General features: G+C 41.4%; 4 protein-coding genes and 1 long non-coding RNA gene across 6 annotated transcripts; 2 read left to right on the forward strand and 3 right to left on the reverse strand.

The window, feature by feature from the left end:
- Positions 1 to 875: 875 nt before the first annotated feature.
- LOC134194605 (uncharacterized) lies at positions 876 to 3,189 on the reverse strand. Its single transcript, XM_062663547.1, has 4 exons — positions 2,549 to 3,189; positions 2,372 to 2,458; positions 2,086 to 2,273; positions 876 to 1,161 (listed from the first exon to the last, which is right to left on the reverse strand). Exons 2-4 carry the CDS (start codon positions 2,405 to 2,407, stop codon positions 876 to 878), a joined length of 510 nt encoding a protein of 169 aa, XP_062519531.1. The 5' UTR covers positions 2,408 to 2,458; positions 2,549 to 3,189.
- Positions 3,190 to 6,042: 2,853 nt separating this feature from the next.
- Positions 6,043 to 13,326, reverse strand: LOC134194512 (3-oxoacyl-[acyl-carrier-protein] synthase, mitochondrial-like). Of its 2 annotated transcripts, XM_062663451.1 has the most exons (13): positions 13,211 to 13,326; positions 13,058 to 13,147; positions 12,938 to 12,964; positions 12,806 to 12,870; positions 10,689 to 10,811; positions 9,391 to 9,462; positions 9,249 to 9,335; positions 9,041 to 9,192; positions 8,858 to 8,972; positions 7,147 to 7,213; positions 6,598 to 6,735; positions 6,397 to 6,542; positions 6,043 to 6,340 (listed from the first exon to the last, which is right to left on the reverse strand). In XM_062663451.1, exons 1-13 carry the CDS (start codon positions 13,239 to 13,241, stop codon positions 6,167 to 6,169), a joined length of 1,287 nt encoding a protein of 428 aa, XP_062519435.1. In that variant the 5' UTR covers positions 13,242 to 13,326; the 3' UTR covers positions 6,043 to 6,166. The 2 variants fall into 2 exon arrangements, with proteins under 2 accessions (XP_062519435.1, XP_062519436.1); XM_062663452.1 differs by lacking the exons at positions 12,938 to 12,964; positions 13,211 to 13,326 and having other exon boundaries at positions 12,806 to 12,897; positions 12,965 to 13,081.
- Positions 13,327 to 14,208: 882 nt separating this feature from the next.
- Positions 14,209 to 15,239, reverse strand: LOC134195036 (juvenile hormone acid O-methyltransferase-like). The gene has a single exon (XM_062664036.1). It carries the CDS (start codon positions 15,191 to 15,193, stop codon positions 14,333 to 14,335), a length of 861 nt encoding a protein of 286 aa, XP_062520020.1. The 5' UTR covers positions 15,194 to 15,239; the 3' UTR covers positions 14,209 to 14,332.
- An 800-nt stretch (positions 15,240 to 16,039) lies between these two features.
- On the forward strand, positions 16,040 to 16,942 carry LOC134194606 (protocadherin 18-like). Its single transcript, XM_062663549.1, has 4 exons — positions 16,040 to 16,273; positions 16,362 to 16,458; positions 16,559 to 16,662; positions 16,742 to 16,942. The coding sequence occupies exons 1-4, from the start codon at positions 16,040 to 16,042 to the stop codon at positions 16,940 to 16,942; spliced, it is 636 nt and encodes a 211-aa protein (XP_062519533.1).
- Positions 16,943 to 26,001: 9,059 nt separating this feature from the next.
- On the forward strand, positions 26,002 to 26,474 carry LOC134194906 (uncharacterized). The gene is made up of 4 exons (XR_009972261.1): positions 26,002 to 26,069; positions 26,133 to 26,222; positions 26,316 to 26,342; positions 26,410 to 26,474. It is a non-coding gene; the product is annotated as an uncharacterized LOC134194906 (long non-coding RNA).
- The last annotated feature ends 136 nt before the right edge of the window (positions 26,475 to 26,610 follow it).

A 26,610-nucleotide genomic window follows, 5' to 3' on the forward strand; every position in this document is an offset into this window, starting at 1 on the left:
CTAACATATGCGCAGGACATGGCGATATATGCGGAAGCTTCTACTGTAGAATAATTAAACGCGTCACTTTCTAACTCTAGCAACCTAAGTCGACACTCGTGGGCGTCTACATCCTGGTATTAACTTAGAGATGCAATCAAAGATTGAGATCCCAGCCGAGCCGCACAAGTTTACTAGAACTGTCATTTCCATTTCAAACTACACAAGTCTAAACGGGCTGTCACCGCTGACACTAAGCGCCTTAGAAGCCAGCTATCGGCAAGTAAAAAACCCGATTTATTGTTTCACATTTCACATTTCACATTTCACTTTTGTCAGCCAGGCTAAAGGTCACTTGAAAAGAAATACCGAAGCTAAACTGGGATGTGCAGCGTCTAATTACAGCCTGGAATTCATGGCCTAGGTGGGAAGGGGGGCGACAGAGAGTGACACCCCCACGTGGTCTGTCCTGGGGTTTGAACATGAAAGTATTGTCACATGTTCAAAATGCTAAGCACTCCGTTTACTAAATCTGTCATTTCCATCTAAAAATGTATGAAACAAGTCCAAAAATATATGAAACAAGTCCAAAAACATTTTGAGAAAATGATGGGTATGTAGGGATGGGTATGTACTTATGTCATTTATGCCCATCTCCTACATCACACTCTTTTTACCTATATCGCCTGCAGCAGTTGTGAATGTGATGTAGGAGATGGGCATAAATGACATAAGTACATACCCATCCCTACATACCCATCATTTTCTCAAAATGTTTTTGGACTTATTCATTTGTCTTGTTGAGCATAATGAAGGCAGACTAACTAAAAAACTTTGTTCTCTTATCAAAATTCAATTCCTAGCTACAATCTAGATTGTTCTTTACAAGTCGTTTTCTAGAGCCTCTTTGGTTGACGCTGTCGTTCGTGTTTGGCGAGTGCTCGTCTTGCCTGCATTTGCAACTGGCATTCTCTGAATTTACGCAGTTTCGTCATCGTTCCCGGGCAGACGGCGTGTACTTGACGAGTCTCTGCGAAGACGGGCTGCAAGACTCCCGCGGTAGCGGATGGCACGTCGACTTGAAAGCGTACACGAAAGTTAGTGACGTCGGTCCGCTTCATGTTCATGTGAGCCAGATCCAGGTTTTTCATTGTGTTTCGTCTCACGCCCAGGTATTTTAGCCTACAGTCCAAGTAAACAGTAAATAGATGTTTACTTGGAAGTTAGAGACTTCATACAGTCCGGCCCCTCTACAATCTAGACATCCACACCATTAAGACCGGTTGTCAGCCAGTATACGAATGCATCGCAACTATCACATGGTGAAATCCCTATTTAAATGTACTTAATGTACGCTCAGAAAAAGAGGGCATTCCAAACTGCGAGTGGCTGTTCTTAATTCTCAGGCACTAGTAGCTACAGTAGCTGCAAGTCTTGCTAAGTCAACACTACCATGTTTTAGTATACCCAAGATGCATCAAGGGTGTCACGTGGGTCTCAAAGTGAGGGGGCTCGTCACTAAGTTGAACATGTGACGTCATAGAGAACGCGTATCTTGTCAAAACTAAGATGTTCTAGGACTGCTCGATTCTCAACAACCCGAGATGTAATACAATAATAATTTTAACAAACCACGCCCTCAAAAAGTGAGGCTAGCGTCTACCCTAGCCCATAGTATGTGACGCCAAGATATGCATGCTCCCTACAAGTACACCATGCAGTAAAAGCATCGTTGTGTTTTGCGTGATACGTTCATACTGATGGTGACCAGGTCATCTAGACTTATTTCCTACCGTACAGTTGCATTCATCACTACATCAAGGATACATTCTTCACAGAACAGTGCATGGACTTTTTGCCATGTGTCTTAGTTATGTTCAACTGCACTTGAATCAAGGCACCATGCAGCACCTCTATACATATTCAGGCTGTTACAGCTAAAGTCCGTACAGTACTGTACACATCCTACAAAAGGAGCTCGATCCGCGGTACCCTACAGCTTCCTTGTGATGTCTCCGTAGCAAATGCTTCTACTGCTTTTGATTAAGAGTATAATAACCATGCATATCAAAATGTAACTTTCTTCTAGTCTGTATGTTTACGCACCTTTTTTCGTAGTTTTCGGACGCTCGTAAAACGGTCATTACCGTCCTGTTCCTCACGTTCACTGTCCAGTCCGGCGGCATCGTCTTGCCAAAGCACGTCGGATAGATGGTGGGGTGAGGTGCACCAGAAAGAGTCACAACACTGACGGTCAAAATCAAATCGCCGACGGATGACTTCACGCCGTGCAACTAAAGAAAAAGTGAAGTAAAATTACAGGAGACCGCTCATACAGTCGCTCATTCAAAATACCGCTACAGGTCAAAGCCGTCTAGCTACAGTACAGTACCTTGAGAGCAACCGGTTCTCTGCGTTCATTTCGCATGTAACCCTTCGGGTTGGCAATCGCTTCTTTTTCGTATCTCGGACGGTAATCCTATAAAAATTCAAATGTTTGAACGTCACCGGCAGACACCTAGTTGTCGCTGTACACTCGCAAATACGTGTACTAGAGATGTATTTATACCTCTGGCGGCTGATTTGTTACTGTCAGAGTCGGCTGTAACGGCTGGTCGGGCGATGCTTTGTTGGACGTTGACTGCAAGCTCCACTTTTCCGGTTGCTCTGAAATGGAGAAGTGGTACAGCAGAGGGTGACGGACGTCTGGACTACTAGGTGCGATTCCTTCCCAGTCGGTCGCCCTTTCTGCGGTTGCTTTCTTCGTGTGTTGCTGCAGACTGGATGTTGCGTTCGTGCCGGTAGATGCATTTGGCAGATATAACCACGCCTTTGGCAGATATAACCACGCCTTTGTATCCTCACATTGTTCGTATTCTATTAGTCGTTTATCGTTTGCAGCTGGTGGCAAATATCTGCTTCTTCTAACAAATGAAAAATTTCCATTTCTGCAGGAAAATGGCTGTTCTGCAGCGGCTGTACAAGCATAGAAGAGCTCATCTCGTCTACGGACTGGAACTTAGCTAAAGTTGAAAGTGAATGAGGGTTGGGAATATTTTTTACCTCATCGACAGGAAGTACAGTACGTAAGGGAAAGTTTCTTGTTGACACCACATCCGGAATGTGCGTAGTTGTGTAACTAGCAAACTCTCGCGGTTTGGGATACTCATTGTACTGTATTGTATTTCCTAAGGCTAAATAAAGTGGGACTCACTGAATAGACCGAGGGCGGTAACTGTAAGGCAGAATGAAATTGCAAGCGTTCCAACATAGTTTCACTGCACACTGACACTTCGTCTCCCGTATCTTGTAATTGTGCGGGGCTTGTTCCTTTAAGCAGCATGGCCATCACGTCTTTCGCTGTTCTCGTGTCTAGCAAGCTCATTCCTTCACGAGAGTCGGCATCATAGTCACGAGATACCGTGAATGGCAGCATGTCGCCATCATCCTTTAAGTAGGAATGGTGCTCGTTCACTGTCCGCATTTGGTCACCGCTAGCGTCCCTGGACATTTTCTTCACTTCACTCAATTGCAAATACGAGTCACTCTCCCATGCACTGCTTGGATTCATGGTCAGTCGCCACGTGACCGGAGAAAGTAGCAGTGCTATCGTAGAGAGAACTGCGAGCTGACTAAAAGTGATGTGATCACTACCGACTCAACGGTGTGATGCGTGACGGGTGATTTAGTTGCGTCAAACTAACAATCCCGGGTCCTCAAATCCCAATTTGTAATCCAAGTGCCGCTATAGCCTATAGCTCTGAGGATCATTTTCGCTAAGGGACTACGTCATAAACAAATGCGTACGAAATGAGAGTGTAAACGAGACCCTAGAATTTACATTTGTATGCACGAAATCACAAACATTATTGGATTATGTCTGTAGCTACGCAGAGGCGTCGCTCAATAGGGACCCCGCCCTCTCAAGTACAGGTGTGCATGACCTTCCCAGCGGCTGCTCTACGTTCATATGCCTAGCAACGCCATTAAAAGCTAATTCATCCACTGTAAACCTAATGATTGACGAATCTGTACCAGGGGGAGAACTGGGGAGGTCCCGGAGCTCGGGCACCCCAACTTGGGCACACCCAACTTTGAGCACAATCTCTATTTTTGTAAGCACACTGTACCATCGTGGTTCACGTACACAGTGGTTGCCCCGCTCCCAACTGTAAAATTCTGAGTATTGTCAATAAATAATTTCAATATTTATAATAGTAGGTCCAGTTGAGTTGCCTGTAACACACAGTCGATCGCTAGCCATGAAAGGTTTTTATCTCCCAAAATACAGAAAGATGCGCCAATCAATATATTTGACGATATACACAATCCCCAAAAACAAAATAATTATAAATAACATCATATGTGATGAATTAGTAAAACTAAATGTTAAGAGCCACCAGGAGAGGCAGCCACTCAAATTGTCATTAAGTTTACTACATAAAATTGATCAAAATAAGTAGCTAACATTATATAATTGGGCAAACTTTCTTATTTATGGCGCACTCGCTTCCATTCTTTCTGTCAGCTGTTCAATATTTCAGTTTTTATGTTTGACCAAAAATCATTGCCCCAACAATGTAAGTACACAACACTAAATGATGGGCAAGATGCTATATAATTGACCAAGAATGTTGTCTATACCATATATATATATATATATATATATATATATATATATATATACTGTACTGGTATGTGTGTAACCAAATGTGAATACAAAGGTAGATACAAATTTTAACACATGGTCGTGTAATTACATGCACTTTGGACTTTGTTGTTCATCAACTTCCAGCAAGCGAAAGACTACTCAGAACACACTCTTACAGAAGAGAAATTCCTTCATGATGTCAGAACAAGTTACTATATTGTAGTCTAACACATCTATTTCTTGTAGATCTGCAGGTCATTGCATGGACAGTTCCTCAAAATGTCCATTACCCACCCAGCTCAAAACAAGGCAAGCATATGCATGCCTCCAGTTCTCAATGATTGCTACATAATGCTGCAACACAATGCTACATGGAGAGGCTAACACAAACACTTAGGTCACTTACTGGAGTGTGTTCTTGTCCTACGTGGCTCTCATGCAAAGGCAAGCATTAGTACCTCCAAATCCAGATGGCTTGCCGTAAGCAACTGGCTTTATTTCCAATGCCACAGGGCTGTAGCATCCAGTTTGACTGATCTGTTTGGCCAAACTGGTTTTCAAAAGATGGCTTTTGCCAGAGGTACAATGCAAACAGCTTCCGGTTTGATGTATTAATGACTAAATAAGTAATATAATATTGGTTATTGGTACCTGCATATAAACATATTTCAAAGCTCACATCTAATATAAATGGTTTCATTAATAACTGTAGAGTACGTACTAGGTTTGGACTTTCGATACTCATTTGACAATCAGAATCTAACCACATCCGGGAATCTTTATTGATTCTCATAATAATGTAACGCACGCTAGACCACACCCCATTAACGCACGCTAGCACATTTCATTCTTACGACACTGCTCCAGCTGCTGAGCTTTGTTTAGCGCATTGTTTAAGGACAGTCGGCAGCTGAATTCAGATGGCAAGTCAGTACAATACCATTCCTTGATAAAATAATAAGTCATAATAAGTCAAAATAAGAAGTTCGTTTGGAGACACTCAAACCAAGGCATCAGAAAAACGGAAAATACTACCAGCCTCTTTGGTAAGTTTAGCAAAGACAAGAGCTTGTACTCTTTTCGATGCGAGTCTCACCACTAACTGGATTAAAGATACATTTTCTATAAAGATCTGCCTTCGTACATTGATTTGCCACAACAAAGACACAATTAGACAAAGAAATGGAGGATACATAAAGGCAACCCAACAAATGCTCTCCGTTAGAATAACATCACTCATGCACACATCAACTGTCTTCGGCTGATACTTTGCACGGATATCCTAGGTTGACATTAATTGTCATAACTGTTTTAATTAAGGCAATAGATATAATAATGCTGGTCATTGATATTAAGCACTATGTTGATGCCCGCATGTCCCCTGGAATGCTTCAGATTGCAAGTACAAATAATGCTCTTCACACTGCAACTATTATTATTATAACATACATTTAGAGATACAGAATTCATTGCTGCACAATCTATTGTCAGAGCCGTGCAACTAGATCATTTATTAGAGCTGCGCATATTCATGTCCTACATGGCTCTCATGCAAAGGCAAGCATTAGTACCTCCAAATCCAAATGAGTTGCTCAGAGCAACCGGCATTCTTTCTGATGCCAACTGCTGAGCTTCGTTTGGCACATAGTTCAAAGGAAAGTCGGCAGCTGGATCCAGATTGTGAAGATTGATCGTGGGTGGCAATTCTCTCTGTACGAAACATTCATATTAGTCACTCAATGAGTAACACGAAAGCACATCCGTACTGTGTGAAGTGATAGAGCTGTAATGGCTGCCTCCAGGCTTCCTGCTGCTCCGAGGAGATGACCTGTAGCACCTTTTGTTGAGGAAACTGCTAGACCATTGTTTGATCCAAAGAGCCGCACAATGGCTCGATTCTCTACTGCATCACCTAAACAGAAATTCTATGATTAAACATGAAACTGTTGGTAGCTCAGAGATCTTACCCAGTGGGGTTGACGTCGCATGTGCGTTAATATAACAAACATTTTCCAGACTCTGCTGTGCGTCTCTTAATGCTGCAGTCATGGCATTGAATGCTCCTCTGCCATCTTCACTTGGAGCAGTAATGTGGCTGGCGTCTCCTGTTCATATAAAGTAAATCATGCAAATAGTGTCAATGACTACACAGAATGGTACAAAATATCCGTGAAAAACAAACAAGGACTAAACAAATACACATAGAAAAACTACTCAAAAGGTGACTAAACCTATAAATCTTACTCTTTCACATAATGTAAACACAAATGTGTACACACACACACACACACACACACACACACACACACACACACACACACACACACACACACACACACACACACACACACACACACACACACAGACACAGAGAGACAGAGAGGCAGAGAGACAGACAGACAGACAGACAGACAGACAGACAGACAGACAGACAGACAGACAGACAGACAGACAGACAGACAGACAGACAAACAGACAGATAGACACATGCATACACACCACACATCATATCTTACCTGACATTCCATAGCCCAACATTTCACCATATATATCAACACCTCGCTGTTTTGCTCTTTCATACTCCTTCACATTACACAAAGCAATTAGTACATTCTCGTCCTAACAATCCATCGTATTCGACATCACTTCTTCACTAAGCACATTCAAACATACACCTGTATTTGCTCAATGCAATCATAAAGCAACACCAGTGTGACTATATACTGTTGGCCACCCAAGCAGGAAGCATGCATCCTGTGCACGTATTAGAATCCCACTAAAAGTGGAAACCCAAGAAAATATGAGTCATTTAATTAATTAAAATACACTTAATAAGTTATGCTATAGTCACGTGATGCATGAACAGTCACGAGCGTGCATTTAGATGGTGTATACGATGCATTGTACAGCAAGTGTGCAATAAGTTACTTCCGGTTAATATCACACTCTCACTTATGATATCACATCACATGACTATAGTATAAATTACTTATCATATGATTACTGTCCTACACAGCTTTGCCAGCACTCAAAGTGAGGTTATATCCACCTCCGACTTTGCCTCGAGCGATAACCCCACCTTGTGTAAAAGCCACATGTAGTACAACTAATCATACAATAACCCATACTTATACACTTGCACAATCATTCTGTGCAAGCTGACAATGTCCACTCTACCAAACCCACATTTTTCAATAAGACAATGACAATGTGCTAAACTCGTGCTCTTAGCACAAGTAACGTCAATTAATTAAACAAGTGAGTGCACAACTTTTCTAATCCAAGAATAGATGGGGCTAAACATCAGTCTAAACAGTCAATATTTTCACTCTATCACCGTAACCATAACACAGTATTCTGATATGTAGGCCTTGAAGCAAGAAACTATAAAGACCATCCAACGTACTAAGAATACGTGGTATTGAACCTAAACACCCGCAATAATAGCAGTGTACGACAAATCCTGTCATCTCTGAGTAGTCCCCGAGAAACCATACCTTAAAGTTTTAGTTGCCCGGTCACTACTCTGGTTGCCCATAAACTAAATGAAATAGTCTTTGCTATGTGTTCCTTTCAAAGTCTTGGTCTCATTGAGACTCCAGAGACCTTCACTGCCTTCTTTTGTGGTGCACTTGGTCTTCTAACTACTTCACTGACATCACTTGAAGCTGACTGATCATCGTCTGATAAATCATGTTCACTTGCAATTTCAAAGTTTCTTCTGCAATGAGTAGTTGTCGTTTTGAGGTACGTGGTGTTTGGTACTACAGGGAGAAAGTGGTTAATATGGAACTGGAAGGATTGGCTTCAAGTGCTGAAGATGAACAGGTAGACCACGTAATGTGCATGACTTCAGTTTGGTTAGTCCTTGGGTTAACAAAAATACCAGGGTTATCGCTGTGCAACCCTAGTTTCCTGTTTCAGTTGCCCGGACATATTTTTGATTGTCCCAGGTGCCCAAACAACCGATTTATCGTACACTGAATAGTCACACACACACACACACACACACACACACACACACACACACACACACACACACACACACACACACACACACACACACACACACACACACACACACACACACACACACACACACACACACACACACACACACACACACACACACACACACACACACACACACACACACACACACACACACACACACACACACACACACACACACACACACACACACACACACCAACAAAAAATATTTACCTCAAGAATGAGGACAGCGGCTCCTTCAGCAATAACAAATCCGTCTCTTTCTCGATCAAAAGGTCTCGAAGCCATTTCTGGCGTATCATTAAACTTCGTGCTCAAAGCTTTTGCCCTATGAGACAAATTGCAAATTGACGATCTGTTATGCTACACATCAATATTTTGTTGGCACAAGAAAACCTTGCAAAAGCAGCCATCGACAGTGGTGTTACCTGAGCATCCGTCCCACCAGCTAGCATAAGATCAGCATCCCCATTTCGAATCATTCTGAAAGCGTCGCCTACCGAATGAGAGCCAGTCGAGCAAGCAGTTGATACCGAATGATTCGGTCCCTGACATAACAGCAACCATTACAGCAAGGGCAAATCATATGGCGGCATACATTAACCTGCAGGCCGAATCGAATACTAATATTTCCCGCAACCAAGTTGGTCAGCATTTTGGGAACGAAGTAAGGACTGACTTTACGGTAGCCCTGCAAGCAAAGACGTCGGCTAGTTGTCCACACACAATGCTCTAAATGTACACACCTCATTTTGGAATGCCCACCAAGTCTCGGCAATGCCATCAAAGTCAGGCATTCCGACTCCAAGACAAACTCCCTACAAACAAACAGCAAAATCCGATTAAAATTTTGGATAATAATTTGCTAATTACAAAAACAGTTTTAATGATATTTAATTCTAAAAACACTATCAGTGAAATACTTGTATGTGTGTGTGTGTGTGTGTGTGTGTGTGTGTGTGTGTGTGTGTGTGTGTGTGTGTGTGTGTGTGTGTGTGTGTGTGTGTGTGTGTGTGTGTGTCACCCAAATAAATAATTGAAAGAAATCTGCTCTGGCATCAACAAATGTGTGATGTCTCTTGTGTATGCAAATTTGCACGAAAACTAATTTTTGTAATTTGGTGTCCTAGTACTTGGCCTGTGATGTCTATATACGTAAGAAAGTACGTAATATATGAATGTGCAGTACCTTCATAAGCATGTCTCTACTGACCGTGTGTGTGTGTGTGTGTGTGTGTGTGTGTGTGTGTGTGTGTGTGTGTGTGTGTGTGTGTGTGTGTGTGTGTGTGTGTGGTGTGTGTGTGTGTGTGTGTGTGTGTGTGTGTGTGTGTGTGTGTGTGTGTGTGTGTGTGTGTGTGTGTGTAGTCAATAAACACAAAGTGATAAAAAGATCAAAATATTTGTAAACAACTCTTTGTTGAGAAGAACAAGACTAAAAAGTCACACAGTTTTCTCAAACTGCAAACTCCATTCACTGATAAACAGAAACCAATGCAGCAATATGCTTTACAAAAATTAGCAACAGCTATGTCAAGCTATTGCTGACACAAGTAAGTATTAACAATAGAAATTCTCAGCAGAACAATCAAAGGGAACGGCATACATATTTGCCTCTAAAATTTTATTAACTTAAAATAGTCTGGCATAGCCAGCCCATCCCTTTTTTGACTTATTTAAATCAGTAAGACCACATATATTCCCAAAGCATGCTCAACCCAATACCTACCAAAGCTACATAGATAATTCACATTGTGAAAAGCACCTTCACAATCAAGCATTTAAAGACTTATCGCATCTCAACACAATCTGTCATTGTTTCTATTACTGAGCTTGTGCTGTTGTCTAACAAACTTAATTGTGTCATAACTCTATTGGTCTATTGTCTTCTCCCAGCAAGCCCTCACAATGGCTTATGATGTTTTGTTACACTCCTTGGCAGTCAAGATCACAGCAGAACTTTGTAGAAGTGATATAAGCTCTACTAGTCTACAGTAAAGTAAATAGATTTGTTTATTTGTTATCATGCATTATGGATGTAATGTACCATTCTCTCTCTCTCTTCATCTGAGAGTTTCTCCAGTACATCCTTACTGTAGCCAGATTCACGTAAAGCCAGCTCTGCAGCTGCGATCCCCAACACAGTATGCTGAGCAATATTACGCTTTTGCTACAAACAAAGAAATGCGTAAATCACAGGTACATATATGCACAAGCTACTAACATCACATTACCACATGTCAACAAGTAATTTCTAGTCATAATTCACAGCCCAAACAAACAACTGATTGTAACTAAAATGCTCTTTGAAACCGAGACTACTCTCGATGAGTCGAAGCAAATGTCTAGTTGGCAGCTTCATTTAATTCGATGATGACTCATTTATTATAGATGAAAATGTGGTAACCAGACACAAACTAGAGATAAGGAGTAACATAATAATCAACAACCATGCCAACCACATACTTTTATTGTAATCATACGGTAATGATTTACAGCCAAATCTACACACAGAGTATAGACTTCGAAGTAGATTTCCAGCACCATTCCTCCTGTTATTTTGACTTGCAACATGGCCATCCTTTTAGAAAATCCATCGCTTAGAATACAGTGCATTAAATCGACATGTGCATATCGGACAGTATGCACACTCACTAACAAGCGAGTCAAGTAGTCTAACTAGTTTATGTCAATATACCTCTCTTCCCTAAACAACTAAAACAAACACTCAAGCAAGATCCCTTAACTTTGAATACATTAACAATTTAAAACATTATACACTGGTAGTATTTACAAAATTAGATTAGCATGATATCATACAATATACGTACAAGAGATGTCGCAACGGTCTGTGCCTTTTGATCATTCCAATTTTTGAATTTAATGCTGTTAAATATTGCAAAAAAATGTCTCATGTACATTTGATTTTTTACAAACCATAAAGCAAAAATTTGCAATTTTGGTTGAGTAGTGATTCTATTGTTTGATATAAGGATATTGTTCAACTGTTGGAAATGTTATTGTCAATTGTTAGATATTAATGTTTACACAAATTGAAAATTGCAACAGTGGCAATGGCACCATTTGATCATTCTAATTTTGTAACCTAACATTTTGCTCAACATCTTGGCCAACATATGAAGTGAGAAACTTTGCTGCCCCTGCAGTTGCCTGAACTGTTTCACACTATAAGTGGCTGTAGGTGCTAACTGTATTAATAAAGTTGTCCTATAGGACATCTTCAGACACACTGTTGATGACCAAGCAGCTTTATGGTAGACCAATTTATGAATTTACGAAACAAACAATTGCCTATCTAAATGAAAAAGGCTAGATGTAACTGACAATAACGGTGAGTGTTCTGTACCTTGATAGACTACCTTGGAAACAACATGTGCAATTATTGGGTGTTGTATAGCTCACCAGCGGTAATACTACTCCGCTGTAGTCTAGGCTAAGTATATCGCGTATACCGACTCAGTGGACCGGTTATACCAGAATCTATTCTGCTACAGTGAACGACACATACTCTACTGCACAAGTGCACTCAACGCTAGTTATCGCTAGACTAATATAACACGTACACAAACCGCAGTCACACCTAAAGCGCATGCTCGCTATACCACATTGGGGATTGCTTATCAAACTTATTAATACAATTAACACCTACAGCAAACAGTTCAGGCTAAGGCAACGGCGGCTGCAGCACATTTTCTCACTCTATATGTTGGCCTTGATGTTGAGCAAGATTAGGTTACAAAAATTAGAATGATCAAATGGTACCACTGCCATTGTTGCAATTTCCAATTTATGTAAACATTAAAATCTAACAATTGACAATAAGATACATTTCCAACAGTTGAACAATGTCCTTATCAAATAATAGAATCACTACTCAACCAAAATTGCAATTTTTTGCTTTATGGTTTGTAAAAATCAAATGTACATTAGAACATTTGAGATATTTGCAATTTTTAACAGCATTGAAATGCAAAAATTGGAATGATTAAAAGGGGCACAGACCCACAACACACTGCAGCTCCATGTATACTATACCCACTTCATCAGAACAGACAGAAAATTCACAGACTCTCTAATATCAAATTTATTAGAATAGAAACCCTTGAATGTATTTACTCAGACAGGTACAATACGAGCACGTACCGACTTGGTCACTACAGCGTCTTCATCGAACATGCCAACTCCATTTCCTCGAGGAATAAATCCAGCTGCATAACACCACAGCACAGACTAACCTAACGACAATCTATCTGTTAGCCTAGCCAACTAACTCACCAACACGAGAAGGAATCTGCTGGTAACCTGTAAACGAAGATAAAAGCAGCGCTTGGCAAACCGTACAGTGTACACCAACAATGCTCAAGACGATGACTGCAATTCACATCACAGTCTGACCTTTGCCAAAAGTTGAAGTAATTCCGCTCTCTCCATTGATAATTCGCTTCCATACAAACTTCGTTCCAACACCCAACGGCGTAATCAAGCCTGAACAAAGACACACTCTTACTACGTGCCTGTACATGTACTGCTTCGTTTTGAGTTCCTCACCCAAGCCGGTGATCACAACACGCCTTGCCATTGCGTTCACGAGAATGTCACATGGCTTCTACGTGAACGATGCATATGTATGCTTGATGCCTAGGGATGCTTGATGCATAGGGATGCTTGATGCATAGGAATGCTTGATGCACAGGTATGCTTGATGCACAGGTATGCTTGATGCACAGGTATGCTTGATGCACAGGTATGCTTGATGCATACGCTAGGATAAACGGCGCTTTTGACGGCGATCAAATTAGACCATTTGTGATGTCCGGAAACCTAGTGCGCTAACCGGAACTAGAATCCAGGCTATTAAGTTGAATTATTTTAATTCTTAACTAATTATTATAACCTTAATTAACTAATTAATGTCTGCATGTGTCTCTTGTGATAGAGGTCTTTTGTTTATTGACAGGATTTCCTAATGTTAGCTGATAAGCAACAATATAGATAATTTAAAACGATAATCATGATAGGTAATTAATTAATATATAATAACCAATTATTATATGTATACAAGCCCAGTTATCCCTTGTGTTTGCGCAAAGTAACACTCATATATCTAAAATTTAAAAATTTCTACATACAAAAGACTGTAATAGTGTATAGATACGATTAATTCAATTACACACTGATGCAAATGTAGACACACCCACGTACTGTATATAATAATCTAAGTAATATATTTTCATATCGCACCGCAGTCCAGGTGCATGCAGAGTGCCACAAGAGCACAAAGAAAAGAAAGATTGATGTATTAGACATGAAAGCAAAAGAAAGAAAAACACAAGATTTAATTTAATACAAGAGTGTACCATATTTGAGTGGGTGCTGCAATCTACAGATGATAAGGTGGCACGGGGATAAACACAATCACAGCACTCACTTACACGCAAGCCTTTCCCCACAATAGGGACAGTGAATGTCAAGCACATGTGAGTGCAGGAAGTGGCGTCCCTATAGAACTTTTGATAGTGGATCATGCAATTGGATAGTAGATCCAGATGTTGTACAGCAGTGTATACAGCATTCAACCACAAAAAAGGAATATGCAAACCTGATATAAAAAATGCAGTACAAAATGCCTATGCAGTAAATCAAGACAAACAAACGTATAAAAATAAAAATCTATGGCAGGGTAGCAGTTACAAACAGAAAGTGGGCGTGCCACATACATTGGCCATTCGTATCTTTCATACACACCGACTGGAATAAGTCATACACATCATCCATAAATTTCGGTACCAATTCCTTAGGAATCTGTTGTACGTGAGGCAACAGGTACTGCAATACACCCTTACACTCCTCAACACTCACAAAAGTGTACTTCACCTCCCGCACCTCTGATTTTGTAACAACTAGTCTTTCCTTTTCACACAGACGTCGATAACCATCGGCTGGATCGGGCAGCCGCCATTCACTATACTTCAACCATTTCGAATTCCTTCCATGTCTCCAGTTGACGTCATCATGAATCATGTCCTTCCAGGCTTCACTCTTTAGAATCTCTGTTTTAGCGTGTAGGAAAGCAGGAGAAGGCTTAGACCCAAATACTAACAAACAGTCTCCTCCAGGTCGTAGAAATGAGACAATATTCTTCAGTGCCACCGTCTGATCTTTCACCCAGTGCAGCACGTTGAGAGATACCACTCGATCAAACGATCCACGCTTGCACACAGCAGCTTGACCCTCCAGTTTAGTAACCAGATCGATGTCTTCAATATTTCCGACTTTGTAAACGATTTTTTCATGACTGTTGTGCTCGTTTGCATAGTCTATCATGTTGCTGGAAATGTCAAACGCCAAAACGCTTTCTACTTCGTCTCTGGTTGCCAGTAGATTTTTCGTACTCTCTCCAGTGCCACATCCGATGTCCACAACCTTTGTATTGTGAGAACGGTTCCACGCAATTTCTGACAGAAAAGCAGTGTTCCAAAAAAACTGAGCTCGTGAATTCTTAGCGTAGAGAGCTGCTTTTTCACTATTCATTGGAGGGCAGATTGGAAAGTAAATGCAACTCTGTTTGCGCGTGCGCCGTGCTGATGCTCGGATTCCCACTCGCTGTGGTACCGCAGACGGATGTGACGGTACCGTACGCGGTAGACGGTACCCGAAAGGCGTACTGTACGGTTCAGAGCCATACACCGACTCAAGTTACAAACCTTCAAACAGGAAGCGCGTGTACCAGACTAGAATGCGTGAATTGCATGCTCAGCTCTGGTGCCTACCGAGTGGTACCGTACCCCATTCTGGTTTCCATTTCAGTGCTTTTCTCTAACTAGGTTCCGGCTTTCAATTTATAAGTTTACTTTTCTTGTTTTAGATTCCGGTCTCCTCGTTTTAAAGTTCTGGTTTCTCGTTTTAAGTTTCAGTTTCTCGTTTGCAATCTTGTCTTTGTATACGTTTACGTGTCCACGCAGTCATCGAGGTTTTCGTCAAGTCTACCAGAAAGTGGTTCGTGAGATTTATGGACGGAGTCTTCTAGAGTACGTTAAGTATACAGTCTGGTGAGGGTTGTCGTACAAGGAGTGTGTTCATTAATTAATATACATACTAATATTAATTAAATGTCCAATCGGTGTGTCAAAATGTTAAATACTAGGAGTCCTGAAGAAAATATAAAACTGCTTCCATGGTAACATGCTATTACCAAGTGTTAGTGTGTGAAGGTGGCAAGCATGCACCTTTAGAGTATAGTTTTCTCGTAGCCAGCTCCTCCCCCTTTGTCAGGCGTTTAGACAATACCCTTTGTTTAACTGCAGTCAAGTCACATGAACGACCATCTAATAATTACCCGATATCGCAGGATTGATCATATTTTTGAATACAGCCATCATGTCAACATTTCCCTTTTCAATCTGTTTTGTCTTGCTTCTCTGGCACTCCGTTCTGTCTACAACAGAGACCTTGTCTTTTCAATCGAGTGATAACTTGAAGAATGCGATCGTCACAGATCCTTTCTTTACAAAACTTTGCAACGAGAAAAACGCCCGCCTCGTTTTCAAGAGTCCCAAGAAACGACAAGTAATAGAGGTGGACGACGGACAGGCATTCAGTCTACCAGTACAGGTTGCTTATCTGTTCGGTCTTTGCTTAGATTCATTATAATTGCAATTGTAATTTGTAATTTTTTGTATTAATTTATTTATATCTACAGATTCGACTCATTTCTAAGTCAGGGATATCTCACATTGTTACAGACTCAGTCTTGAGATCCTCGTCAAAAATCTTCTCACTCGAAGCACATGCTTTTCGTAAGTTGTGTTTACGAGTCTTGTTTTTATCTACTGGTCAATGTGTCATCTAGCTGTCTAGTAAATTGTTTTGTGTTGTTGTTTGGGGACTTCATTACAGCTTCTGACGTGATTACTTTCTCTAATCAATCGCGTTTGCTGCTAAAATCGACGAGGCCGCTCGATCGTGAAAAAGATGGAGAAATTCTTTCAGTCAACATCCGGGTACTACAGTATTTTACCAACTAAAATGCAATCATTCTGTACCAGAAATTGTTGTAGACATTGAGTGTTTATGTTTTAGCTAATTATGCGAGATTGTAGTCTGTCTTCAAGGAGAAAGTTTGTCATCCGTGTGACTGATGTGAATGACAATATTCCACAGTTTCATAACGTTGATTTCAAGTCCGGATATAAGACATCGATCAGAGAAGATGCCACCACTGGCTCTGTTGTCGCGTCCGTTTTCGTTACGGACGGAGATGCAAGTAAAAATGTGCAATAAAAGATTAAGAATAAAGTCAAACTTAATTAATACTTTGTATTGTATTTATACAAAAATTTAAAAATTAATTTAGAAAATAGAACACGTAAACTCATTTTACATTTAATTAATTAAGCTATTATTAACAATATAATTAATTATGCCAAACAATATTGTAAAGTTGAAGCCGTTGCCTCCTTACGACAGAGTTTTTGGTTCTAAAGGAAGTGATATGATCTTGACTGATGCTCGTGCTGTGCATTATTTTTACAGGAGCAAGTATTACGTCATGATCGAGGCGAAAGACTGCGGATTGCCACCGCTGAGTAACAAAACCGTCATTGAAGTCGACATTTCTCCTGTTAGGTAAGTGCACGTGTATACACGTGTAAATACACTTAGAGACGCATACGTACAGTACATACTTAGAAATATAAAATTATTTGGTAGATAAACATAAAAACAGAAAGACAAACTACCATATATATGACAGAGACATGCACAAAGAAAAATCGTCCTATCGACGGGACATACATGGATATACAAACAGACTGACAAGCAGACTAGCAAACAGACACATAGAAAACAAACCCATAGATGTAAGGAGAGACAATCATTAATTAACGAAAATATAGTTAAATAGATAAACAGCAAGTAGAAAGAGAGCGCGCGCACGCGCAAACGCACGCATGCACGAGCACACACGCACACACACACACACACACACACACACACACACGCACACACACACACACACACACACACACACACGCGCGCGCGCGCGCGCGCGCAAGCATTAGACCTTTTCACAGGGCGTGGCACTAATAGCGTCATCGGCTATAGCGCGCCGATCTGGTTCGCTTTTGATGCATTGGAGTTTGTTAACCGCGTGAGTCTAGAGCCAAATCAACAACTTTTCTTTCCGAACTTTAACCGATGCGTATAGCGATGCATCGAATCAGGTGAGGCCTCATTAGAACTCGGCTCTTGTGTGTTTTGCGTGTTTTGCAGTGATGAACTACCTCTTTCTGATCTCTTTCGTGACTCTACCGCGTCATTTTGAGTGATGATTTAACACTGAGACTTGACAGACGTCAAATGCGGGTACAAACGTGCGTACGTAATCTATTATGCGTGTTCTGTGTGGTACGCACTTACCAAATAGTTTGGTTTTTACCTCCTGAATACTTCCTAGAAAGTGCGGCGTTTAGGGAATGACTGACGTGAAGAGGAAGTCTTTAGACAAGTCTGGTGGTACTGAGAGGTAAGAAGAGAATGCTTGATTAATTAATATTTCATCTTGATATAATGTCCTCAGCTGTACGTGGCTGTCATATAAATGAACCAGTCACTCAGTGTTGCTGTACTGTGTTTTACCTTTTGGAGTGTGTAGTTGCCGTGGCATCATGGTTATTTGCTGTGTTCCTGGATGTACCAATGTATCTGCAGAGGGGAAATATTTGAAATTTCACATGGAAATTTTTGTCACATGGATAAACTTTATTGCCATTTGAATGACGTTGACTGGTGGTTGCCAAGGGATACTCTACATCGAAGTCTACCACAGTCATTTAGACAGACTTTCGTAAAAAAAACACCTGCATCATTAATGCAACAGAACTATTTACAGAACGTCATTCAGATAGAGGTTTGCGATCAGCTTCCTTCTGCAGATACAAACACCATCACACTGTGAAAGCATTGGTTGCAATATCGCCATGTGGTCATGTTATGCTTGTGTCACGACTATTTACTGGTGCCATAACAGACAGGGACTTACCAAGCAGTCTGGTTTCTCAATAAATTTGTGCCTGGAGATCAAGTCATGGCAAACAAAGGGTTTGTTATTGCTGATATTCTCATGGACGTTGGGCATCTCTTGTGCTACCTCCTTTTCTAAAAGGAAGAGGTCTGTTTACTGAGGAGCAAGTCATTCATTAAATGCCGACAAGTGGCTTCTCTTAGAATCAACATAGAGGAGTGATCAGACGGATAACGAACCATAGCATTTTGCAATGTATAAATAACACGTAGTTCAAGCATAGATCTTTTATATAAGGTATTTACTGTTTGTTCATATCTAACAAATTTGCATCCACCTCTTGTATAGAGAATGTTGCCACGAGTCAGTGTGCATTGCAATTACACCTTCATACCATATTACATGTCAACCAGCTTCCTAGATTTAATTTTTGTACAGTAAATTAGTAGTAATTAGTGTCATTGATATCAATTTTAGTTTGTAAAGGTCAATATATATTGGCTCTTGTTATCATTCTGTACTTTTGTGTGTAATGCTCCAGGATACACTACCACTTGCTGTTCAATTTCATTTTCATTGTGTACACCATTTTTAATAGTAATACTCAGTTATATTACTACAACATTAATTAATTGTATTAATTAACAGAACATTATCTACTTGCTACATAAGGTCCTTTCATTCCCTAAACACCGCACGTTCTAGGAAGTATTCAGGAGGTACAAACCAAACCATTTGGTAAGTGCGTACCACACAGAACACGCATCTTATATTACGTACGCACGTTTGTACCCGCATTTGACGTCTGTCAAGTCTCAATGTTAAATCATCACTCAAAATGACGCGGTAGAGTCACGAAAGAGATCAGAAAGAGGTTGTTCATCAATGCAAAACACACAAGAGCCGAGTCCTAATAAGGCCTCACCTGATTCGATGCATCGCTATACGCACAGGTTAAAGTTCGAAAAGAAAATTTGTTGCTTTGGCTCTAGACTCACGCGGTTACCAAACGCCAATGCATCAAAAGCGAACCAGATCGACGCGCGGTAGGCGATGACGTCGATAGTGCCACGCCCTGTGAAAAGGTCTATTGCCCGATATCTGCATACTGTGTGCTCCTGCATCGCATCAGGAGAAATTCCAAAATCAATCTCAACATTGCTGTTGTCTGCCTACTTAGTAGCCCTACCCAAGCCCAATGGTGATGTGAGGCCCATTGCAATTGGCGAAGTCCTGAGGCGGATTACTGCCAAGTCCATCTGCTTACAGCTGAAAGACCAACTCTCTGAGTATTTGTCACCAATTCAACATGGGGTAGCAACCAAGGGAGGCGTAGACCTCCTTGTCCATCATGTCCTTTTGCTGCTGGAGGAAAACAAAGACTGGGTAGTGTTAAAGACTGACGCAAAAAACGCTTTTAATTCCATTCACAGAGGCCAAGTGATGTCACAAGTTTTGTCATCTTTTTCTGAGATTACAAACCACGTAATGGAAATGTATTCTGAGTCCAATCCTTTAGTTTACCTAATGGATGATGTCTTAATGGTGCTGTCGTCTGAGAAAGGCATCCATCAAGGGGACCCCCTTGGGCCAGTGCTTTTCTTATTGGGTATTCACAACATTCTGGCTACCATACAATGCAAGTTCCAAGACATTGTTGTCCTTGCTTATCTGGATGATGTGTTCCTGGTTGGATCATCAGTCAATGTGCTCGACGCTTTTGCATCCCTAAAGCAAGAGTTTGGCAATGTCGGACTTCAAATTCAAGACAAGAAGTGTGAGCTGTACTGCCCATTGCCTTCAGCAATACCAGATTTCTTGTCAACAGATATCGCTATTTCCGACACAGGAACTACAATTCTTGGGATTCCTATTGGCAGCCATGACTTCATCTCAAATGTCTGTATTGACGTCGCAAACTCTGGCAATGTGTTTTGCCAGCAGTTACCTGACTTGAAAGAGCCTCAGGGAGCAATGCTTCTTCTGAGACATTGCCATGCAAACCGACTCAAACATTTGGCTAGAGGAGTTTGCCCCGATAGCTTGCAACCTGCTGCCACTATTCATGATCGACTGACTAAAAAGTGCTTTACAACTTTGATCGGTACCAGAGATTTAACAGCTAGACAATGGGAGCAAGCAACACTCCCCATACGTCTTGGTGGGTTCGGAATGACACTGTTGCAAACTGTCTCCCGTTTTGCCTTTTTATCCAGCTGGGGTCATTCCCTGCAGGAGTTACCGAACCGGTTCACTTCCCTGGCATATCATGTCGGGACTCTTTTATCAAATTGCAAGGAGAAGAGAAGCATTGGTTATCAACTGGATTAACTATTGGATGATGACAATAATCTGTCAGAGGTTGTATCTAACACAAAGAAACTCCAACACAGATTGACAGATGGTAACAACCAGATTACAGTTAATGCTTTGATTGACAGTTCATCTAAAAAAAAACGCTGCACGTCTGCTGTATCTGCAGGGAAAGGGAGCTGGGGCTTGGCTCAGTGCTGTACCTTCCTCGAAGAAGTTTGCGCTATCACTCAATAATTTTATTTCGGCAGCTTCAATGAGGTTAGGGATTCCTGTCTCCTTTCCTGAGTGGATCCACAAGTGCGATTGTGGTCGAACTTTAGATATAAAGGGCCCTGACGCAGATGGATTCCACCTCCTAAAATGCAAGAACGGTGGCGGCCCTGTGTGGACCCACGATTTGATGATGTCAGTATGGTCTGAGTGCCTGAGTTCAGTTCATCTGCCCCACAAGTGTGAGCCTAGGGACCGCTACACACATTCGAACAATCGGCCTGACATTCTAGTTTATGACTCGGAGACAGGATCTAACATTGAGTTAGACGTGGCACTAGCTCACCCATTGTCATCATACATCTTACCTCGTGCAGCTACAACTGGGGGAAGCGCGGCAATGAGAAGGGAGAAAATCAAGGAAAACAAGTACGCCCAGGAACGACTACCCGGTGGATACTCGCCAACTGTCGTGCCTCTTGTATTCGAACATTTCGGCCGTTGGGGGAGAAAGCGTCTGAGTACTTGAGGGTCCTCTCTGCTTTGTGGAGGGATGACAATGGACTATCTAACATTGCTGAGTTCAAGACACACTGGAGACGGCGATTTTCGATCAAGCTGCAGCAATGCAATGCAAATGTGATCTCTAGGAAGATGGCAGTAATTTCAGCTGGACAAAAAGCTTGCAGTGTCCTTGACGAATATCAATTTGTTTTAAACTAAGTGGTTAAATGTATTCTGATCTCCCATGGGGTTATCTGTTGTAGCCTTAAGTGTTTGTTGTTGATTTAGAGGAACTTTACTTAGAGACTAGCTTTTAAGCTCTTGATGGAAATTTCTTTGGATTTGAAAAATATATGTATTTGACAGACAAACAGACAGACAGACAGACAGACAGACAGACAGACAGACAGACAGACAGACAGACAGACAAACAGACAGACAGACAGTTCAAGACATACTGGAGACGCTGCCTGTCCGTTAGCCTCCAGAGATGCAACGCACAAGTGCTCTCAAGAAAACTACGTAGGCTTTCTTTTAGCAAGAACAGTTGCACTGCTTATAGCGTACAGTTAATTAATCGTCCTACGTAATAAGCGGCCGTAAGGGTCGCCGGACATTTAGAATGTAATAGTGTTGAAATTTTAAATATATGTATTGACAAACAAGTAGACAAGACAAACAGACAGACAAGTAAACAGACAAACAGACAGACAGACAGACAGACAGACAGACAGAGAGACAGACAGACAGACAGACGGGCAGAAAGACAGACAGACAGACAGACAGACAGACTAAGCTTGGAGCTTACCAAGCACACACTCTCAACATTTATACAAGGATTGGAGTCTACGAGAGATAAGGCTCGTCTGAGATCTCTGCATGGGAGGGGTGCAGGGGCATGGTTGGATGCTATTCCCACTTCCACGAAGTTTGCACTTAGTTCTGGTTATTACCGTTTGGCAACACGTGTGCGGTTGGGTTGTAGTATACCACTGTCGTCTCATTTAAAGCAGTGTGAATGTGGTCGAAGGCTTGATGAACACGGTTTTCACCTCCTTACTTGCAAAACAGGAGGTGGCCCTGTTTGGTCACACAACGCTATCACTGGTGTCTGGGCTGATTGTTTAAGAACTCTTTCAATCCCTCATCATGTCGAGTTAAGACATTTCAGTATTTGATGCTTGCATTGGAACATCCTATGATCTTGATATTTCACTAGCTGGCTCACCCTTGGAATCAAGACATAATTGAAAGAGCAGCAGAGCAAGATGGGTTTGCAGCACAAGCCAGAGAAGAACTGAAAGAGAAAAAGTATAAGGACAATTAAGATACTAGTAGCAGGAGAACACGCAAAAGTGATTTCTTTAGTACTGGAACACTTTGGGTGTTGGGGCTGGGAGGCTCACAAGTACCTCGTCAACCATCTGAGAAATCGGTTGACGAATTTGGCAAGAAAAACGGAGGCCAGTTCAAGAATTATTGGAGGCGATGCTTATCAGTTGCTCTACAATCATGTAATGCTAGAGTTTTATTAAAGAAGATCAGTCGTCAAGTGAAGAACGTTGACAGACAGTCAGACACAAGTTGCTCTTTAATTATTTAGACAGGGACATCTATGTCCTTTTATGTAGTTACTAGTATGCATTGCTCTAAGAACATTTTATTGACACAAGTAATTAGCTGTTATTGCTATTGTATCGTAGTTCATGTTTGAAAATATAGGTATTGACAGACAGACAGACAGACAGACAGACAGACAGACAGATTCATTTATTATCATCAAAACTCTACGTATGTACAGGAAACTTTCAAATATCTACCAGTCCTTCATAACTAAGCAAATTATAACACATTAATGGACTTGGCCTACAACATTGCAGTCAAACATTATGTCACTGTCGTTTGTACTGCATGAAAATCTCGACAGCTTCCTCGAAATCACTCTGGCGTTGCATCTCTGAAGAATGATGGAAAATTGCTTTCTCCAGAATGCCTTAAAACGTTGAGCGCTGTTAAAAGGATGTGCATGAGTGGTATTGTAGCTTTGCCTAGATATATGAGACAAAAACTTGTGTGCGTGCGAGCCCCACAAACCAAAATGTTCAAAGACTAGTGGAACACACTTGGATGATAAACCACCATGCAGGACCTCTCCTGAGTATTTCTTTAGTTTCTTCTTCTCTCTTACTTTTGCTAGACAGACAGACGGACAGACAGACGGACGGACAGACAGACAGACAGACAGACACACAGACAGACAGACAGGTAGACAGGTAGACAGACAGACAGACAGTCGATGTATAATAGTTCAATGTTTGAAAATATACGTATTGACAGGCAGACAGACAGACAGACAGACAGACAGACAGACAGACAGACGCACGCACGCACACACGCACGCACGCACCTTGGTAACTAACTTACAACAAATTCATAAAGGTTTGCACGTTCATTATAATGTCAAGAAACGCTTATGTTTCCAGTCAGACCGAATTGCACATTGACAACGCCAGATCACCATGCCATCTAAAAGCAGTAGTACACAACGCAAACAAAACACGATTGTCCGACTTTACGTCCACCAACGGATACCTAGAGATAAACAACATAATCAGTCGCAACGTCGCAATCAGCAAGGGTCTATGGATTTTGTATTCGGACAACGAATTTCGAGGTGAAACCAAGATCGTACAAAATGGCGGCGCCAGAGAACCAAACGAGCGCATTGAGACGGCAGCATCGCTGCGAGGATTTTGTCTTCACCAGCCTTTCCTGGCTCTCTTCGATCAAACAAGTTTCACAGGCAAGATGACCGTATTTTCCACCACAAAGAACAAGTTGTTTCTAAAAACAAAATCAGCTCTAGTGATGAAGTCTTCTTGGGCAATATCGACCTTCGCATTTCTCCGGCCTCACTTGCTGGAGTGCACTAGCGGACACTATACTGAGTATCCGTATTTGCCTATTGGGCAGGCACTCGTGATGGCTGTGAAGAGACTTTCGTCGGATGGAACTGTTGGATTCAAGAATTTATACAAGGATTAGAGATAATGGCGTAAGAGCATGGGACTTACTGAAACGATGTGGCAGACACTCGCATGCCTTCAGTAACTTAGAGTGTGTCGCATGCATACGCATAGATTGCATGCTGCAAGCTAGTCAATGGTCACTGCTGAACAGTTGTAGCAGAATGCAAGTTAGTATTTCTAGTATTTGTTTGTGTGCGTAAGACGTACAGTACACAGGCGCGAATACAGAATTTTCGAAAGTGGGGGTACACTGTTATCATTATCCACGCCCCATAGCAGCTACTGTATTTCCGCGAATGGAGCACATGGGGTACTATATTTATAGTTCCGAAAGATGGGCATTATTTGAACTTGGTGTACAATTCGAGCATGCATGGGCATTATTATTTCGCAAGCACAGAGACTGTTGCGTTGTTTTTGTTTGCCTATCATCACACTACATAAACAAACTACCTAATTACAGTTACCCCTGGCTACTTTCGTTTTTACTTGAGTAGTATTCCTCGTCTGTTGCATACATTGAATCTTCATCGTCACTCAGTGGTTTTATTTGGGTGTTCGTTTCATTTCAAACGTTTACACGTTGATTGTACGCATGAATATAACTGGGATACTATACCCCAGTAAGGCACTAATCGAGCGTGGGGAATTACTATTTTGTATAGGCTCAGCATAAGGCATTATTTGAGCATAAGGCACAATTTGAGCATGGGGCACTCGCTATCTATTCGCGGAAATACTGTACTGTAAATCTGTCTAGAACCTACGGAACCAGCAAGCTCACTTCAATCTGTATTAGGGTTAATTTCCTAGCATATTCATTAGATAATTATACGTCGCTGCGTTTATAATCGAAGAAATACGGTAGTACTAATGCCTCTAGATATAGTGATGTTGTTTTGCTCCACCAAATTACAATGTGATGACCAACTAGGCCTGGATCCATTCAGGAATTTCTAGAAGAGGTGTGGAGTTTAGCTAAATGTTATGGGTCATTACGCGTTAAAATAATTCAACTTTATAGCCTGGATTCTAGTTCCGGTTAGCGCACTAGGTTTCCGGACATCACAAATGGTCTAATTTGATCGCCGTCAAAAGCGCCGTTTATCCTAGCGTATGCATCAAGCATACATGTGCATCAAGCATACCTGTGCATCAAGCATACCTGTGCATCAAGCATACCTGTGCATCAAGCATTCCTATGCATCAAGCATCCCTATGCATCAAGCATCCCTAGGCATCAAGCATACATATGCATCGTTTACGTGGAAGCCATGTGACATTCTCGTGAACGCAATGGCAAGGCGTGTTGTGATCACCGGCTTGGGTGAGGAACTCCAAACGAAGCAGTACATGTACAGGCACGTAGTAAGAGTGTGTCTTTGTTCAGGCTTGATTACGCCGTTGGGTGTTGGAACGAAGTTTGTATGGAAGCGAATTATCAATGGAGAGAGCGGAATTACTTCAACTTTTGGCAAAGGTCAGACTGTGATGTGAATTGCAGTCATCGTCTTGAGCATTGTTGGTGTACACTGTACGGTTTGCCAAGCGCTGCTTTTATCTTCGTTTACAGGTTACCAGCAGATTCCTTCTCGTGTTGGTGAGTTAGTTGGCTAGGCTAACAGATAGATTGTCGTTAGGTTAGTCTGTGCTGTGGTGTTATGCAGCTGGATTTATTCCTCGAGGAAATGGAGTTGGCATGTTCGATGAAGACTCTGTAGTGACCAAGTCGGTACGTGCTCGTATTGTACCTGTCTGAGTAAATACATTCAAGGGTTTCTATTCTAATAAATTTAATATTAGAGAGTCTGTGAATTTTCTGTCTGTTCTGATGAAGTGGGTATAATTATAAATCCACCCTACTTGTT

The sequence above is a fragment of the Corticium candelabrum genome, chromosome 19, assembly GCF_963422355.1.
Source record: "Corticium candelabrum chromosome 19, ooCorCand1.1, whole genome shotgun sequence".
NCBI classification, from domain to species: domain Eukaryota; kingdom Metazoa; phylum Porifera; class Homoscleromorpha; order Homosclerophorida; family Plakinidae; genus Corticium; species Corticium candelabrum.